Genomic DNA, 19,393 nt, shown 5'->3' with positions numbered 1-19,393 from the left:
CAACAGTGCTTGGCACTTAGTAAGCGCCTAACGAATGCCATTATTATTATCATCTCCCCCAGCGCTTAGAACAGTGCTTGGCACTTAGTAAGCGCCTAACGAATGCCATTATTATCATCTCCCCCAGCGCTTACAACAGTGCTTGGCACTTAGTAAGCGCTTAACGAATACCATCAGACGGAGAAGCAGCGTGGCTCAGTGGAAAGAGCACGGGCTTGGGAGCCAGAGGTCATGGGTTCGAATTCCGACTCCACCGCATGTCTGCTGTGCGATCTTGGGCAAGTCACTTCACTTCTCTGGGCCTCAGTGACCTCATCTGTAAAATGGGGATGAAGACTGTGAGCCCCACGTGGGACAACCTGATCACCCTGTATCCTCCCCAGCGCTTAGGACTGTGCTTTGCACATAGTAAGCGCTTAACAAATGCCAATTATTATTATTATCATCTCCCCCAGCGCTTATGACAGTGCTTGGCACTTAGTAAGCGCTTAACGAATGCCATATTATTATTATCATCTCCCCCAGCGCTTACAACAGTGCTGGGCACTTAGTAAGCGCTTAACGAACGCCATCACACGGAGAAGCAGCGTGGCTCAGTGGAAAGAGCACGGGCTTGGGAGCCAGAGGTCATGGGTTCGAATTCCGACTCCACCGCATGTCTGCTGTGTGACCTTGGGCAAGTCTCTTCACTTCTCTGGGCCTCAGTTCCCTCATCTGTAAAATGGGGATTAAGACTGTGAGCCCCACGTGGGACAACCTGATCACCCCGTATCCTCCCCAGGGCTTAGAACAGTGCTTTGCACATAGTAAGCGCTTAACAAACGCCAATTAGAATAATAATAATAATGCGGGACAACCTGATCACCCTGTATCCTCCCCAGCGCTTAGGGCAGTGCTTTACACATAGTAAGCGCTTAACAAATGCCAATTATAATAATAATGTGGGACAACCTGATCACCCCGTATCCTCCCCAGCGCTTAGGACAGTGCTTTGCACATAGTAAGCGCTTAACAAATGCCAATTATAATAATAATAATGTGGGACAACCTGATCACCCTGTGTCCTCCCCAGCGCTTAGAACAGTGCTTTGCACATTGTAAGCGCTTAACAAATGCCAATTATAATAATAATGTGGGACAACCTGATCACCCTGTATCTTCCCCAGCGCTTAGGACAGTGCTTTGCATATAGTAAGCGCTTAACAAATGCCAATTATAATAATAATAATGTGGGACAACGTGATCACCCTGTATCCTCCCCAGCGCTTAGGACAGTGCTTCGCACATAGTAAGCGCTTAACAAATGCCAATTATAATAATAATGTGGGACAACGTGATCACCCTGTATCCTCCCCAGCGCTTAGGACAGTGCTTCGCACATAGTAAGCGCTTAACAAATGCCAATTATAATAATAATAATGTGGGACAACCTGATCACCCTGTGTCCTCCCCAGCGCTTAGAACAGTGCTTTGCACATTGTAAGCGCTTAACAAATGCCAATAATAATAATAATAATAATAGTAATAATAATAATAATGTGGGACAACCATAATAATAATAATAATGTGGGACAACCTGATCACCTCGTATCCTCCCCAGCGCTTAGAACAGTGCTTTGCACATTGTAAGCGCTTAACAAATGCCAATTATAATAATAATAAGAATTATCATTATAATCATATATTATATTGTATATATTATATATATTATAATAATCATTATAATGATGATAATTATTATTATTATCATCTCCCCCAGCGCTTACGACAGTGCTTGGCACGTAGTAAGCGCTTAAGAAACGCCACCGTCCCCTCAGAGGCCCCGCGGGGTTGGGGAGCGGCGAGGGACGGGCCTTTCCCGGGAGCGGTCTGCGCATGCCCGGGGGCGGGGCGCGCGGGGATTGGCGGGCCCGCGGGGGCGGGGCGCGCGGGGATTGGCGGGCTCGCGGAGGCGGCCCGCTGATTGGCTGCCTCCCCCGGGGAGGGCCCGCCCCCCGGACTTTGAATTAGAGCGGGGGAGGAAAGAAGGGAGGGAGCAGGGCGGCCTCTCAGCTCGGTTTAAGCCGCCCTGTTGGTTTCCCTGCTCCTGCTCCTCGCCATGTCCTTCCCCAAGGCCCCGCTGAAGCGCTTCAACGAGCCTCCCGGTAGGTGTCCGGACGTCCATCAATTCAATCATATTTATTGAGCCCTTCCTGTCTGCACAGCACTGGACTAATCAATCAATCATATTTGTTTGCCCCTTCCTTCCTCTCCCCCTCGTCCCCCTCTCCATCCCCCCCCATCTTACCTCCTTCCCTTCCCCACAGCACCTGCATATATGTATATATGTTTGTCCATATTTATTACTCTATACTAACATACTAACAAAATAGAATAAATAGAATAGATATGTACAAGTAAAATAAATAAATAAATAGAGTAATAAATATGGACAAACATATATATATATATATATACACAGTCCAAGTCGGCAACCTCGACCCCTCCCCACCAGCGGGCTCACAGGCTAGAAGGGCGAGACAGAGGACAAAACCAAACAGATTAACAGAATAAAATAAGCAGAATAAATATGTACAAGTAAAATCAATCAATCAATCGTATTTATTGAGCGCTTACTGTGTGCAGAGCACTGGACTAAGCGCTTGGGAAGTCCAAGTCGGCAACCTAGAGAGCCGGTCCCTACCCACCAGCGGGCTCACAGGCTAGAAGGGGGAGACGGACGACAAAACCAAACAGATTAACAGAATAAAACAAGTAGAATAAATACGTACAAGTGAAATAAATCAATAGAGTAATAAATGAATCCGTACAAACATGGATACATAATATCCAGGTGCTGCGGGGAAGGGAAGGAGGTAAGAAGGGGGGGATGGGGAGAGGAAGGAGGGGGCTCAGTCTGGGAAGGCCTCCTGGAGGGGAGACGGACAATCAATCAATCAATCGTATTTATTGAGCGCTTACTGTGTGCAGAGCACTGGGCTAAGCGCTTGGGAAGTCCAAGTTGGCAACATCTAGAGACAGTCCCTACCCAACAGTGGGCTCACAGTCTAGAAGGGGGAGACAGGGAACAAAGCCAAACATACTAACAAAATAAAATAAATAGAATAGATATGGACAAGTAAAATAAATAAATAAATGGAGTAATAAATATGTACAAACATATATACAGTCATATATATATATATATATATATATATACACACACACATATATACAGTCTTAAGTCGGCAACCTCCAGAGTCGCCTCTCCCCACCAGCGGGCTCACAGGCTAGAAGGGGGAGACGGACGACAAAACCAAACAGATTAACAGAATAAACTAAGCAGAATAAATATGTACGAGTAAAATCAATCAATCAATCGTATTTATTGAGCGCTTACTGCGTGCAGAGCACTGGACTAAGCGCTTGGGAAGTCAAAGTTGGCAACCTAGAGAGACGGTCCCTACCCAACAGCGGGCTCACAGTCTAAAAGGGGGAGACAGAGAACAAAACCAAACATACTAACAAAATAAAATAGGATAGATATGCACAAGTAAAATAGAGTAATAAATATGGACAAACATATATACTTATATACAGTCATATATATATATATACATACATATATATATATATATATATACATATATACAGTCCAAGTCAGCAACCTCGAGAGTCGGCCCCTCCCCACCAGCGGGCTCACAGGCTAGAAGGGGGAGACAGACAACAAAACCAAACATATTAACAAAATAAAACAAGTAGAATAAATATGTACAAGTGAAGTAAATCAATAGAGAGGGTAATAAATGAATCCGTACAAGCATGGATACATCTATCCAGGTGCTGCGGGGAAGGGAAGGAGGTAAGAAGGGGCGGATGGAGAGAGGAAGGAGGGGGCTCAGTCTGGGAAGGCCTCCTGGAGGGGAGACGGACAACCAAAACAAAACACGTGGACAGTTGTCAACAAAGTGCTTGGGAAGTCCAAGTTGGCGACCGATAAAGACGGTCCCTACCCAACAACGGGCTCACAGTCTAGAAGGGGGAGACGGATAATCAAGACAAAACACGTGGACAGGTGTAGTACTAAATATGTACAAACATGTTGCCAACTTGGACTTCCCAAGCGCTTAGTCCGGTGCTCTGCACACAGTAAGCGCTCAATAAAGACGATTGATTCATTCATTCAATCGTCTTTATTGAGCACTTACTGTATGCAGAGCATCACTCTATTTTTCTGGTACATATCTATTCTATTTATTTTATTTTGTTAGTATGTGTTGTTTTGTCGTCTGTCTCCCCCTTCTAGACTGTGAGCCCGCTGGTTGGTAGGGACCGTCTCTCTAGGTGCCAAGTTGGACTTCCCAAGCGCTTAGTCCGGTGCTCTGCACACAGTAAGCTCTCAATAAAGACGATTGATTGATTCATTCATTCAATCGTCTTTATTGAGCGCTTACTGTGTGCAGAGCATCACTCTATTTTACCGGTACATATCTATTCTATTTATTTTATTTTGTTAATATGTTTGGTTTTGTCGTCTGTCTCCCCCTTCTAGACTGTGAGCCCGCTGTTGGGTAGGGACTGTCTCTATATGTCGCTGACTTGTACTTCCCAAGCGCTTAGTCCAGTGCTCTGCCCACAGTAAGCACTCAATAAATACAATTGATTGATTGATTGACCATCTCTAGATGTTGCCAACTTGGACTTCCCAAGCGCTTAGTCCAGTGCTCTGCACACAGTAAGCGCTCAATACAGACGATTGATTCATTCAATCGTCTTTATTGAGCGCTTACTTTGTGCAGAGCATCACTCTATTTATTTTACTGGTACGTATCTATTCTATTTATTTTGTTAATATGTTTGGCTTTGTCGTCTGTCTCCCCCTTCTAGACTGTGAGCCTGCTGTTGGGTAGGGACCATCTCTCTAGATGTTGCCAAGTTGGACTTCCCAAGCGCTTAGTCCAGTGCTCTGCACACAGTAAGCGCTCAATAAAGACGATTGATTGATTCATTCAATCTTCTTTATTGAGCGCTTACTGTGTGCAGAGCATCACTCTATTTTACTGGTACATATCTATTCTATTTATTTTATTTTGTTAATATGTTTGGTTTTGTCATCTGTCTCCCCCTTCTAGACTGTGAGCCCGCTGGTGGGTAGGGACTGTCTCTCTAGGTTGCCAACTTGGACTTCCCAAGCGCTTAGTCCAGTGCTCTGCACACAGTAAGCGCTCAGTAAATACGATTGATTGATTGGACTAAGCACTTGGGAAGTACAGTTCATTCATTATCGTCTGTATTGAGCGCTTACTGTGTGCAGAGCACTGGACTAAGCGCTTGGGAAGTACAGTTCATTCATTCAATCATCTTTATTGAGTGCTTACTGTGTCTCCCCCGTCCCCTTCTCCATCCCCCCGTCTTACCTCCTTATACAGGAGGTATATATATATATATATATATATATATATATATATATATATATATATATATATATAATATATAATATATTATACAGCACCTGTATAATATGTATATATGTTTGTTCATAGTTACTGTACAAGCTGCCAACTTGTACTTCCCAAGCTCTTAGTCCAGTGCTCTGCACACAGTAAGCGCTCAATAAGTACAATTGATTGTGTGCAGAACACTGGGCTAAGCGCTTGGGAAGTACAAGTTGGTAATATATAGGGACGGTCCCTACCCACCAGCAGGCTCACAGTCTAGAAGGGGGAGACAGGCGACAAAATAAAATAAATAGAATAAATATGTACAAGTAAAATAAATAAATAAATACGTACAAACATATATATATATATATATATATATATATACATTCATTCAATCAGTCGTCTCTATTGAGCGCTTACTGTGTGCAGAGCACCGGGCTAAGCCCTTGGGAAGTACAATTCATTCATTCAATCGTCTCTATTGAGCGCTTACTGTGTGCAGAGCACGGGACTAAGCGCTTGAGGAGTACAGTTCATTCATTATCGTCTTTATTGAGCGCTTACTGTGTGCAGAGCTCTGGACTAAACACTTGGGAAGTACAGTTCATTCATTATCGTCTTTACTGAGCGCTTACTGTGTGCAGAGCACTGTACTAAGCGCTTGGGCATTCATTCAATCGTATTGAGCGCTTACTGTGTGCAGAGCACTGGACTAAGCGCTTGGGAAGTACAGTTCATTCATTCAATCATATGTATTGAGCGCTTACTGCGTGCAGAGCCCTGGACTAAGCGCTTGGGAAGTGCAGTTCATTCATTCGTCTCTATTGAGTGCTTACTGTGCGCAGAGCACCGGACTAAGCGCTTGAGAAGTACAGTTCATTCATTATCGTCTTTATTGAGCGCTTACTGTGTGCAAAGCACTGTACTAAGCGCTTGGGCATTCATTCAATCGTATTCATTGAGCGCTTACTGTGTGCAGAGCACCGGACTAAGCGCTTGGGAAGTGCAGTTCATTCAATCGTATGTATTGAGCGCTTACTGTGTGCAGAGCACTGGGCTAAGCGCTTGGGAAGTGCAGTTCATTTATGCAATCGTCTTTATTGAGCGCTTACAGTGTGCAAAGCACTGGGCTAAGCACTTGGGAAGTCCAAGTTGGCAACATCTAGAGACGGTCCCGACCCACCAGCGGGCTCACAGTCTAGAAGAGGAAGACAGACGACAAAACAAAACATATTAACAAAATAAAATAAATAGAATAAATATTTTCAAGTAAAATAAATATGTACAAACATATATATTCGTTCATTCAATCGTCTCTATTGAGCGCTTACTGTGTGCAGAACACTGGACTAAGCGCTTGGGAAGTACAGTTCATTCATTCAATCATCTTTATTGAGCGCTTACTGTGTGCAGAACACCGGACTAAGCGCTTAGGAAGTACAGTTCATTCATTCAATCGTCTTTATTGAGCGCTTACTGTGTGCAGAGCACCCGACTAAGCGCTTGGGAAGCGCAGTTCATTTATGCAATCGTCTTTAGTGAGCGCTTACAGTGTGCAAAGCACTGGGCTAAGCACTTGGGAAGTCCAAGTTGGCAACATCTAGAGACGGTCCCGACCCACCAGCGGGCTCACAATCTAGAAGAGGAAGACAGACGACAAAACAAAACATATTAACAAAATAAAATAAATAGAATAAATATTTTCAAGTAAAATAAATATGTACAAACATATATATTCGTTCATTCAATCGTCTCTATTGAGCGCTTACTGTGTGCAGAACACTGGACTAAGCGCTTGGGAAGTACAGTTCATTCATTCAATCATCTTTATTGAGCGCTTACTGTGTGCAGAACACCGGACTAAGCGCTTAGGAAGTACAGTTCATTCATTCAATCGTCTTTATTGAGCGCTTACTGTGTGCAGAGCACCCGACTAAGCGCTTGGGAAGCGCAGTTCATTTATGCAATCGTCTTTAGTGAGCGCTTACAGTGTGCAAAGCACTGGGCTAAGCACTTGGGAAGTCCAAGTTGGCAACATCTAGAGACGGTCCCGACCCACCAGCGGGCTCACAATCTAGAAGAGGAAGACAGACGACAAAACAAAACATATTAACAAAATAAAATAAATAGAATAAATATTTTCAAGTAAAATAAATATGTACAAACATATATATTCGTTCATTCAATCGTCTCTATTGAGCGCTTACTGTGTGCAGAACACTGGACTAAGCGCTTGGGAAGTACAGTTCATTCAATCATTCATCTTTATTGAGCGCTTACTGTGTGCAGAGCACTGGGCTAAGCGCTTGGGAAGTACAGTTCATTTATTAGCCCACTGTTGGGTAGAGACCGTCTCTATATGTTGCCAACTTGTACTTCCCAAGCTCTTAGTACAGTGCTCTGCACACAGTAAGCGCTCAATAAATGCGATTGATTGATTATCACCTTATTGAGCGCTTACTGTGTGCAAAGCACTGGACTAAGCGCTTGGGAAGTGCAGTTCAGTCATTCAATCGTCTCTGTTGAGCGCTTACTGTGTGCAGAGCACTGGACTAAGCGCTTCGGAAGTACAAATCAGCAACATATAGAAACGGTCCCTACCCACCAGCGGGCTCACAGTCTAGAAGGGGAAGACGGACGACAAAACAAGCAGACAGGCGTCCATACCATTAAAATAGATAAATAGAATTATAGCTAGACGCACATCATTAATAAAATAGAGTAATAAATACGTACAAACATACACAAGTGCTGTGGGAAGGGGGCAGGGCAGAGGAAGTGGGGCGATGGGGAGGGGAGGAAGCACTTAGTACAGTGCTCTGCACACTGTAAGCGCTCAGTGAGTACGATTGAATGAATGAGTCGGAAGGACCTCGGTTCTAATCAATCAATCAATCGTATTTATTGAGCGCTTACTGTGTGCAGAGCACTGGACTAAGCGCTTGGGAAGTACAAATTGGCAACGTCTAGAGACAGTCCCTACCCGACAGTGGGCTCACAGTCTAAAAGGGGGAGACAGAGAACAAAACCAAATAAAAATAAAATAAATAGAATAGATATGGACAAGTAAAATAAATAGAGTAATAAATCTGTACAAACATGTATACATATATACAGGTGCTGTGGGGAAGGGAAGGAGGTAGGATGGGGGGGATGGAGAGGGGGACGAGGGGGAGAGGAAGGAAGGGGCTCAGTCTGGGAAGGCCTCCTGGAGGAGGTGAGCTCTCAGTAATCCCACCACTCGTCTGCTGTGTGACCCTGGGCAAGCCCCTTCTCTTCTCCGGGCCTCAGTGACCTCTTCTGTAAAATGGGGATGAAGACTGTGAGCCCCCCATGGAACAACCTGATCTCCTTGTATCTACCCCAGCGCCTACAACAGTGCTTGGCACGTAGTAAGCGCTTAATACCACCGTTATTATTATTATAGAGATGCCTGTTTACTTGTTTTAAAGTCTGTCTCCCCCAACTCTAGACTGTAAACCCGGTGTGGGCAGGGATTGTCTCTCTCCATTGTTGGGTAGGGATTGTCTCTGTTGCCTAATTGTTTTTTCCAAGCGCTTAGTACAGTGCTCTGCACACAGTAAGCGCTCAATAAATACGATTGAATGAATGAATGAGGCATGGGACAGGGACTGTGTCCAACTTGATGTGCTTGTATCCACCCCACAGTGCCTGGCACATAGTAAGCGCTTAACAAACGCCATCATTTATTTTATTTTGTTAGTGTGTTTGGTTTTGTTCTCCGTCTCCCCCTTTTAGACTGTGAGCCCACTGTTGGGCTCTATATGTTGCCAACCTGTACTTCCCAAGCACTTAGTACAGTGCTCTGCACATAGTAAGTGCTCAATAAATACGATTGATGATGATGATGATGATGATGATGGGACAGGGACTGTGTCCAACTTGATGTGCTTGTATCCACCCCACAGTGCCTGGCACATAGTAAGCGCTTAACAAACGCCATCATTTATTTTATTTTTGCTAGTATGTTTGGTTTTGTTCTCCGTCTCCCCCTTTTAGACTGTGAGCCCGCTGTTGGGTAGGGACTGTCTCTAGACGTTGCCAACCTGTACTTCCCAAGCGCTTAGTCCAGTGCTCCGCACGCAGTGAGCGCTCAATAAATACGATTGATCGATTGATCGATCATCAGCAGCATTATTAACAGAGTGTAGGTGGCTAATGTCAGCAGGTTTCCTCCTAGGCTGGAGTGGAGATCTTAGCTTGCCCTCTTTTTTTTCTGGTATTTAGGTGTTTACTATGCATCAAGCACTGTTCTAAGCGCTGGGCGCTCTTCTTTAGTGCAGCAAGGGGTGGGTCGGGTCTCGGGTCTATAAAAAGCCCAGGGAAGGAAAGGAAAACTGCTGCTCTTCCTTCCTCTCCCCCTCATCCCCCTCTCCATCCCCCCCATCTTACCTCCTTCCCTTCCCCACAGCACCTGTATATATGTATATATGTTTGTACAGATTTATTACTCTATTTATTTATTTATTTATTTTACTTGTACATATCTATTCTATTTATTTTATTTTGTTAGTATGTTTGGTTTTGTTCTCCGTCTCCCCCTTTTAGACTGTGAGCCCACTGTTGGGTAGGGACCGTCTCTATATGTTGCCAATTTGTACTTCCCGAGCGTTTAGTCCAGTGCTCTGCACACAGTAAGCGCTCAATAAATGCGATTGATGATGGTGATGATGAAGAGGACCTCCATTTCTAGAAGACGGAGGATCTGAAGCGGCGCGGCTCAGTGGAAAGAGCACGGGCTTTGGAGACGGTTGTTATGGGTTCAAATCCCGGCTCCGCCAGCTGTCAGCTGGGTGACTTTGGGCAAGTCACTTAACTTCTCTGGGCCTCAGTCCCCTCATCTGGAAAATGGGGATTAAGTCTGTGAGCCCCACGTGGGACAACCTGATCACCTTGTAACCTCCCCAGTGCTTAGAACAGTGCTTGGCACATAGTAAACGCTTAACAAATGCTATTATTATTATTATTATTATTATTATTATTATTATTATCTGCAAAGCCCTTGAGGGCAGGAGTTGCATTTGAGTTGTGCACAACCATCTGCTTATCTTGTCCTCCTCCAGCGCTTAGCACAGTGTTTGTCACAATAAGCTCTTTGGTGAGCTTTCTGCATGTCCGGATCATCATTATCATCATCATCAATCGTATTTATTGAGCGCTTACTATGTGCAGAGCACTGTACTAAGCGCTTGGGAAGTACAAATTGGCAACATATAGAGACAGTCCCTACCCAACAGTGGGCTCACAGTCTAAAAGGGGGAGACAGAGACCAAACATACTAACAAAATAAAATAAATAGAATAGATATGTACAAATAAATTAAATAAATAAATAGAGTAAAAAAAATATGTACACCTGGCTGCTTAGTTCTACTGAAGTGAGAGAAGCAGTGTGGCTCAATGGAAAGAGCCCGGGCTTTGGAGTCAGAGGTCCTGGGTTCAAATTCTGGCTGCGCCAACTGTCAGCTGGGTGACTTTGGGCAAGTCACTTAACTTCTCTGTGCCTCAGTGACCTCATCTGTCAAATGGGGATGAAGACTGTGAGCCCCCCGTGGGACAACCTGATCACCTTGTAACCTCCCCAGTGCTTAGAACAGTGCTTTGCACCTAGTAAGCGCTTAATAAATGCCATTATTATTATTATTAAATGAAAATAATCTAAATAATGATGAAGGACTCTCACCCAGTGGGGCTTTGGTTAGGTTTGATCCAGCTAATTGATATTTCTCGAGAGGTGATGATTGACACATTTCTTACAGCCCTCTAGACAGGTACTACTTATAAAAAATTGATTTTTTTTTTATCCCTGACTTTTTACATTTTGATGGAATTTTTGTTTCTGGATAGTGATCATGACATTGATATGGAAAACTGTACTTTGTTTAGTGTTCTTTTGCTTAGCACAGTTTTCATAGAGTTGATAAAGACAATTTAGTGTTTTTTTTATCCCTGACTTTTTACATTTTGATGGAATTTTTGTTTTTCAATAGTGATCACGACATTGATATGGAAAACTGTACTTTGTTTAGTGTTCTTTTGTTTAACAGTTTTCATAGAGTTGATAAAGAACATTTAGTGTGTTTTTTTTTATCCCTGACTTTTTATATTTTGATGGAATTTTTGTTTTTTGATAGTGATCACGACATGATATGGAAAACTGTACTTTGTTTAGTGTTCTTTTGCTTAACACAGTTCATAGAGTTGATAAAGAACATTTAGTGTTTTTTTTTATCCCTGAATTTTTACATTTTGATGGAATTTTTGTTTTTGGATAGTGATCACGACATTGATTTGGAAAACTGTACTTTTAGTGTTCTTTTGTTTAACACGGTTTTCATAGAGTTGATAAAGAACCTTTAGTTTTCTTGTTTGTAAAGGCTGTGCCCCACCTCCGGGATCCTACGATGTTAAATCTTCAGAAGTCTCGAAAGGACCTGTATCCTTTGAGAAATCACAACGATTTAGAAAGCAAAAAGGTAAGAAATTGCTTAATGTAGAAAAAGATTGCATTTTGTGTTTTCTAATTCGATGAGTCAGTACTGCGAATACGGTTTCAGTGTAGACGTACTACCACAAACATGAGGTTTTGACTGTTCTGAAAACGTGGAAGTAGCATTAATTGATATTATGCAAAGTATAATGATGTCAGATTGGGTCATTGACTATATAACAGCATTCACTGAAGGCCATGATCGTTTCAAGTCTAGCAAAATTAAACATGCTCGTTAACTGATTTCACCTTCCCTTAATTGGCCCTGGGATAGGACTGTTATCAGGATAATAGTGAAGAAGCATGCCCTTTTGGAAAAAGCATGGGTTCAGGGATTAAGCGACCTAATCCCAGCTATGACACGTATCTACTTTGTGATATTGAACAAATTACTAAATTCTCTGTGCCTCAGTTACTTCATCTATAAAATGGGGATTGAAACCGTGAGCCCTGTTTTAGGGACAGGGACTAACGTGATAATCGTATATCTAGTCCAGTGCTTAGTAAGTGCCTGACACACAGTAAGCACTTCGCAAATGCATTTTTAAAAAGTAGAAGTAAAAATCAATGATAAGAAACTTTTGAAATTAATCATGTGGAAGTTATTCAGAACAAATAAACTGACTCTTGAGTTGTGACTGGCCTGTCAATGGTGAGTAAACATATAGAGTTGCATTAGGCAACTTTGAAACACCTACATCCCTATGATCTGTGAACTTTCTTTTTATAGCAACTTTCGTGGGAAGCCAACAAAGTCTTAACAGTGATAAAGACACCGCTTCACCCCCGACTGCAAGAAAACATAGGTTTTTAGACTCACAGGTAAGGCCCTTTTCCAGTTTGTCGACCTCTTTTTCTTCATTCCTATTTGCGGAATGGAACAGTTGGAAGATTTATTCTCTTGAGTCCAAGAGTGCAAATCTGAGAGCTAATGTTCATATTTAGTTTAAGGATTATGTGCAGATTCGTACCGTAAACGAGAACGTGACTTCTACTGTTCTTGCAAAGGGGATTACAAAATGTTAATTATGGCTTGTTACCTGTCAGGGATTATTGAATTACTTCACTTATGCCTGAATCGTTTCTGTAAATGATATTCGGATCTTCCAAAAACAGTGTGTTTGGGTTACTTTGTTTTTGGAGAGTTAGTGTAACAACATGAGCCTATTTGTATAGTCAGTGAGTCTTATTTATTGAGCGCTTACTGTGTGCAGAGCACTGTACTAAGCACTTGGACAACATACTCTTAGAGTGTGAGGTTTTTTTTTTTTTAAATGTGGGATGTCCGTGTGCATTCTTGGACTTCCCAAGCACTTAGTACAGTGCTCTGCACACAGTAAGCGCTCAATAAATACGATTGAATGAATGAATGAATGAATGAATTCTCCTGCACCTGTACCCAACTGTACTTTCCAAATGCTTAGTACACAGCTCTGCACACAGCAAGCCTTTGATAAATACCATCGGTTGATTTTTAGAACTGAGTTTACCGCATTTCACAATGCCTAGCGATTGTATCAAAGTCCTGAAGATAAGGAATAAAGAAGATTGCATTTTTTTGTGTGTGTTCTAATTTGATGTCATTACTGTTAATGCCATTTCAGGGTAGACACGCTACCTCAAACATGAGGTCTGGGCTATTTTGAAAACCTGAGAGTAGTATTAATTGATATTATGCAAAGTATGATGTCAGATTTGGTCACTGTGTAACAGCATTAAATTGAAGGTTGTAGTCCTTCACTTATTGTTCTGTGGCCAACTGTAAAGACCATCTTAAGTCCTGATGCCAGCAATAATTTTATCACTCAAACCTTAAGAGGGTTTGGAAAGTGTGAGATTCGGTGAATAATCTGGATGGGGAGGGTGAGTCGATGAACTATCCTAGTTAATATAGTGGATTATGCAAAGATCAGAGGTACCTTCAGGAAGGGACCTTCCAAGTCATCATTTTGTCTAATGGAAAGAGCACTGATCTAGAAGTCGAGTAGTTCTGACCTGCTCTGTGATTTTAGTAAGCTATTTAGTTTCTCACTTGAAGTGGGGCCTCTAACGATGAAACTGAAAAGTAATAAGCAAAAGCAGAGCTTATTAAAGCAGAACCAGAGAGAGTCCTAAACTATGCGTCAATTTTCTTTGGGGTTGAAAGGACCTTGCTAATCATTTGTTTGATAAAATAAGTAAAACTGCTTATTACCTTCTCCGTATGAGAATTTCGTAGCGTGAACTGCTAAACATTTGCTGCTGATTTGAGCAGTACGGTGTGTTCTTAAAAATGATCAAAGTACATATTATAGCCAAAAAGCAGGCTGTTTTTCTCTCTTAGTACATTTACTTTATGTTTTACTTTTTAATAGAAAAAAACTCAGAAGGACATTAAAGATCTCAAAAGGCTGAAGATGCTTGAAAAAGAGGTAAGACATCTTTTCAACTCATTCAAATGACAACTTGTTCAGTTGTGAAGTAATAGTAGAGGCAGAGAACAAGTGAGAGAGAGAGAGAAAACCAACTAGTACATGTGTTCTCTCTTTTTCTAATTGGCCAGGCTGCAGTGAGGATTAATAAGCAGGCTTATTAATAGGCGTTATAAGCTTGATTCAAGCTGTAGAGGTAAGAGGTAACATCATCATCATCATCGATCGTATTTATTGAGCGCTTACTATGTGCAGAGCACTGTACTAAGCGCTTGGGAAGTCCAAATTGGCAACATATAGAGACAGTCCCTACCCAACAGTGGGCTCACAGTCTAAAAGGGGGAGACAACACCTTCGTCACTAGAGAAGGAAGGAGCGGTGTGGCTTAGCGGCAAAGCCCGGGCTTTTCATTCATTCAATCGTATCTATTGAGCGCTTACTGTGTGCAGAGCACTGTACTAAGCGCTTGGGAAGTACAAGTTGGCAACATATAGAGACGGTCCCTACCCAACAGTGGGCTCAAGAGGACGTGGGTTCTAGTCCCGGCTCTGCCACTTGTCTGCGGTGTGGCCTCGGGCAAGCCGCGTAACTTCTCTGTGCCTCAGTAACCTCATCTGTAAAATGGGGATGAAGACTGTGAGCCCCACGTGGCACAACCTGGTTACCTTGTGTCTTCCCCAGCGCTTAGAACAGTGCTTGGCACATAGTAAGCGCTTAACAAATGCCATCTTATTATTATTATTAGAGCATTGGAGGGGAAGAGGTGCTACCATGGGGTTAGAAAGGGGGCTCCTGGAAGGACAAGGGCTAAGTGTCGGTAGAAAAGAACCTGGGAATCGAAAACAAATCAAAACAGATTTGTTTATAAATGGCCAGGGAAGGGAGGGAGACAACTGCTTGGAATTGAATGCCTCTGTTTTTATTTTTTTCCATGGTATTCGTTAAGCACTTATTATATGTCAGACACAGTTCTAAGCGCTGAGCTAGGTACAATAATAATAATAATAATAATAATAATAATAATAATCGTATTTGTTAAGCGCTTACTATGTGTCTCACTGGGGTAAATACAGGGTGATCAGGTTGTCCCACGGGGGGCTCACAGTCTTCATCCCCATTTTCCAGATGAGGGAACTGAGGCCCAGTGAAGTGACTTGCCCAAAGTCACACAGCTGACAAGCGGCGGAGCCGGGGTTCGAACCCATGACCTCTGACTCCAAAGCCCGGGCTCTTTCCACTGAGCCACGCTGCCTCTCTACCACGCTACCACGCTACAAGTTAATTAGGTTGGACACGGGAAGAAAGGAATTGCATGGGGCTTACAGGCTAAGTAGGAGGGAGAAGAGGTATCCATTTTACTCAAGGAAACTGAGAAACAGAGAGGTCAAGTGACTTGTCCTCTTCCCGTTCATTCAGTCGTGTTTATTGAGCGCTTACTGTGCGCAGAGCACGGTACTAAGGTCTTGGGAGAGGCCAATATAACAACAAACAGACGCATTCCCTGCCCACAGTGAGCTCCCACTCCCTTCTGCGTCACCCTGCCTTGGTCCCTTTAATCATCCCCCCCTTCCAGCCCCACAGCACCTAGGAAGCAGCGTGGCTCAGTGGAAAGAGCACGGGCTTTGGAGTCAGAGATCATGGGTTCAAATCCCGGCTCTGCCAACTGTCAGCTGTGTGACTTTGGGCAAGTCACTTCACTTCTCTGTGCCTCAGTTACCTCATCTGTGAAATGGGGATTAAAACTGTGAGCCCCCTGTGGGACAACTTGATCACCTTGTAACCTCCCCCAGCGCTTAGAACAGTGCTTTGCACGTAGTAAGCGCTTAACAAATGCCGTCATCATCATCATACCCATCTGTAATTTATTTCCATTTATATTATTGTCTATCTGCCCCTCTAGACCATGAGCTTGTTGTAGACAGGGAATGCGCCCGTTTATTATTATTATTATTGTCCTCTCCCAAGCGCTCAGTACAGTGCTCTGCACACAGTGAGCGCTCAATAAATGTGATCGAATGAATGACAGCAAGCAATTGGCAGAACTGGGATTAGAAGCCGGGTCCTGCTGACTCCCCAGCTTGTGCTCTCTCCACTAGTTCACACTGCCTCCGCACATCCGCCAAGCTCGCTCTCTTCCTCCCTTCAAAGCCCTACTGAGAGCTCCCCTCCTCCAGGAGGCCTTCCCACACTGAGCCCCCTCCTTCCTCTCCCCCTCCTCCCCCAGCCTTACCTCCTTCCCCTCCCCACAGCACCTGTATATATGTATATATGTTTGTACAGATTTATTACTCTATTTTACTTGTACATCTTTATTCTATTTATTTGATTTTGTTAATATGTTTTGTTGTCCGTCTCCCCCTTCTAGACTGTGAGCCCGCTGTTGGGTAGGGACCGGCTCTAGACGTTGCCGATTTGCACTTCCCCAGTGCTCTGCACACAGTAAGCGCTCAATAAATGCGATTGAATGAATGAATGAATAGCGTAGGTAAAAAGGTAGGGTCTGCGCAATTCCTTTCATCCTGATTTAGTGGGGGACGAAGGGCAGGGTAGGGGAAGTGATAGAAGAGCCGTAGCTCACCTCTGGGCTACTGAGGGGGATGGAAATCCCCCCCGGGCCTCCAGGCAGGCAGGGCAACATCCCCCGCACTCACAGGATTCAGAATTGAGGCCCCACCTTGGCTCTCCTTTAGCCCTCTCTTCAGCAGGGTGATCCAACTGGTTCCTGCCCAAGGCAGAACCGTCTGTCTGTCCACCCGTCCATCCAAATGTCCGTCTCTCCTTCCATCTGCGTGTCTGTCCGTCCGTCTGCCCAAATGTCCGTCTGCCCAAATGTCTGTCTGTCTGTCTGTCCATCCATCTTGCCCATCTGTCTGTCCAAATATCAGTCTTTCTGTCCGTCCATCCGTCCGTCTGTCTGCCCAAATGTCCATCTGCCAGTCCATCTGGCCGAGTGTCTGTCCATCCAGCTGTCTGTCCAAATGTCCATCTGTCTGTCCGTCTGTTTGTCCGTCCATCTGTCTGTCCATCTGTCCGTCTATCTGCCCATCCAGCTATCTATCTGTCTGTCCGTCCATCTGCCCACATGTCCGTCTGTCCATCCGTCTGTCCAAATGTCCATCTGTCCAAATGCCCATCTGTCCGTCCGTCCGTCTGTCCAGATGTCATCTGTCGGTCCATCTACCTGTCCGTCCGCCTGTCCAGTTGTCCTTCCGTCCATCCATCCATCCTCCAGTCTGTCCGCCGGGGAAGAGCAGAGGGATCCTGTGTGATCTTGAGAAGACCACTGCACTTCTCTGTGCCTCAGTGGCCTCATCTTTGAGGTGGGGATTGAGACTGTGAACCCCACATGGGACAGGGACTTTGTCCAACTCGATTTGCTTGTATCTGCCCTAGCGCTTAAGGCAGTGCCTGGCACATGGTAAGCACTTAACAAATACCACCGTCATTATTATTACAAATAAAATTACAGATTCTTGATCACAAAGATAATAATCACAACAACACTTGAAGTGATAACCACTGCCACCTCACCTTCCCTTCTCTCCTTCTTCAGCCCAGCCCGCACACTCTGCTCCTCTGCCGCCGCTCACCTCCTCACTGGGCCTCGTTCTCGCCTGTCCCGCCGTCCACCCCTGGCCCACATCCTCCGCACAGCCGCCAAACTAGCTCTTTTCCTCCCTTCAAAGCCCTACTGAGAGCTCACCTCCTCCAGGAAGCCTTCCCAGACCGAGCCCCCCTTTTTCCTCTTCTCCTCCTCCCCTCTCCATTGCCCCGACTCGTTCCCTTTGCTCTACCCCACCCCCCGCCCCACAGCACTTGTGTATCTGTGTACATCTCTATAATTCTATTTTATTTATATTAATACCTGTTTTACTTGCTCTGATATGAATATATATCTCTAATTCTCTCTATATTAATGCTACTGCTGCCTGTTTACTTGTTTTGGTGTCTGTCTTCCCCCTTCTAGACTGTGAGCCCATCGTGGGCAGGGATTGTCTCTCTTTGTTGCCAAACTGTACTTTCCAGGCACTTAGTACAGTGCTCTGCATATAGTAGGCGCTCAATAAATATGATTGAATGAATGAATAAAGGAGGGGGAAGAGAGACATCGATACAAATAAATAAAACCGTTGTTGGGTAGGGATTGTCTCTATCTGTTGCCGAATTGTACTTTCCAGGAGCTTAGGACAGTGCACTGCATACAGTAAGTGCTCAATAAATATGATTGAATGAATGAATAAAAGAGGGGGAAGAGAGACATCGGTACAAATAGATAAAACCGTTGTTGGGTAGGGATTGTCTCTGTTGCTGAACTGTACTTTCCAGGCGCTTAGTACAGTGCTCTGCATACAGTAAGCGCTCAATTAATATGATTGAATGAATGAATAAAAGAGGGGGAAGAGAGACATCGGTACAAATAGATAAAACCGTTGTTGGGTAGGGATTGTCTCTGTTGCTGAACTGTACTTTCCAGGCGCTTAGTACAGTGCTCTGCATACAGTAAGCGCTCAATAAATATGATTGAATGAATGAATAAAAGAGGGGGAAGAGAGACATCGGTACAAATAGATAAAACCGTTGTTGGGTAGGGATTGTCTCTGTTGCCCAATTGTACTTTCCAGGCGCTTAGTACAGTGCTCTGCATACAGTAAGCTCTCAATAAATATGATTGAATGAATGAATAAAAGAGGGGGAAGAGAGACATCGATACAAATAGATAAAACTGTTGTTGGGTAGGGATTGTCTCTGTTGCCGAACTGTACTTTCCAGGTGCTTAGTACAGTGCTCTGCATACAGTAAGCGCTCAATAAATAGGATTGAATGAATGAATAAAAAAGGGGGAAGAGAGACATCGGTACAAATAGATAAAACCGTTGTTGGGTAGGGATTGTCTCTGTTGCTGAACTGTACTTTCCAGGTGCTTAGTACAGTGCTCTGCATACAGTAAGCGCTCAATAAATATGATTAAATGAATGAATAAAAGAGGGGGAAGAGAGACATCAGTACAAATAGATAAAACCGTTGTTGGGTAGGGATTGTCTCTGTTGCTAA

General features: G+C 43.9%; 1 protein-coding gene across 2 annotated transcripts in view; it reads left to right on the top strand.

Annotated features, from left to right (window-relative positions):
- Window positions 1-2,069: 2,069 nt before the first annotated feature.
- Window positions 2,070-19,393, top strand: part of HMMR (hyaluronan mediated motility receptor) — a 32,198-nt gene continuing 14,874 nt past the window's right edge. For both annotated transcript variants that reach the window (XM_038772909.1, XM_038772908.1), the window contains exons 1-4: window positions 2,070-2,144; window positions 11,818-11,916; window positions 12,661-12,752; window positions 14,285-14,341. In XM_038772909.1, coding sequence (XP_038628837.1) covers window positions 2,099-2,144; window positions 11,818-11,916; window positions 12,661-12,752; window positions 14,285-14,341 — 294 coding nt within the window. In that variant the 5' untranslated portion in view covers window positions 2,070-2,098. The remainder of the gene's footprint in view (window positions 2,145-11,817; window positions 11,917-12,660; window positions 12,753-14,284; window positions 14,342-19,393) is intronic.

Source organism: Tachyglossus aculeatus, chromosome X1, assembly GCF_015852505.1.
Source record: "Tachyglossus aculeatus isolate mTacAcu1 chromosome X1, mTacAcu1.pri, whole genome shotgun sequence".
In the NCBI taxonomy this organism is placed as follows: domain Eukaryota; kingdom Metazoa; phylum Chordata; class Mammalia; order Monotremata; family Tachyglossidae; genus Tachyglossus; species Tachyglossus aculeatus.
This window is presented reverse-complemented; position numbering and strand designations above follow the sequence as displayed.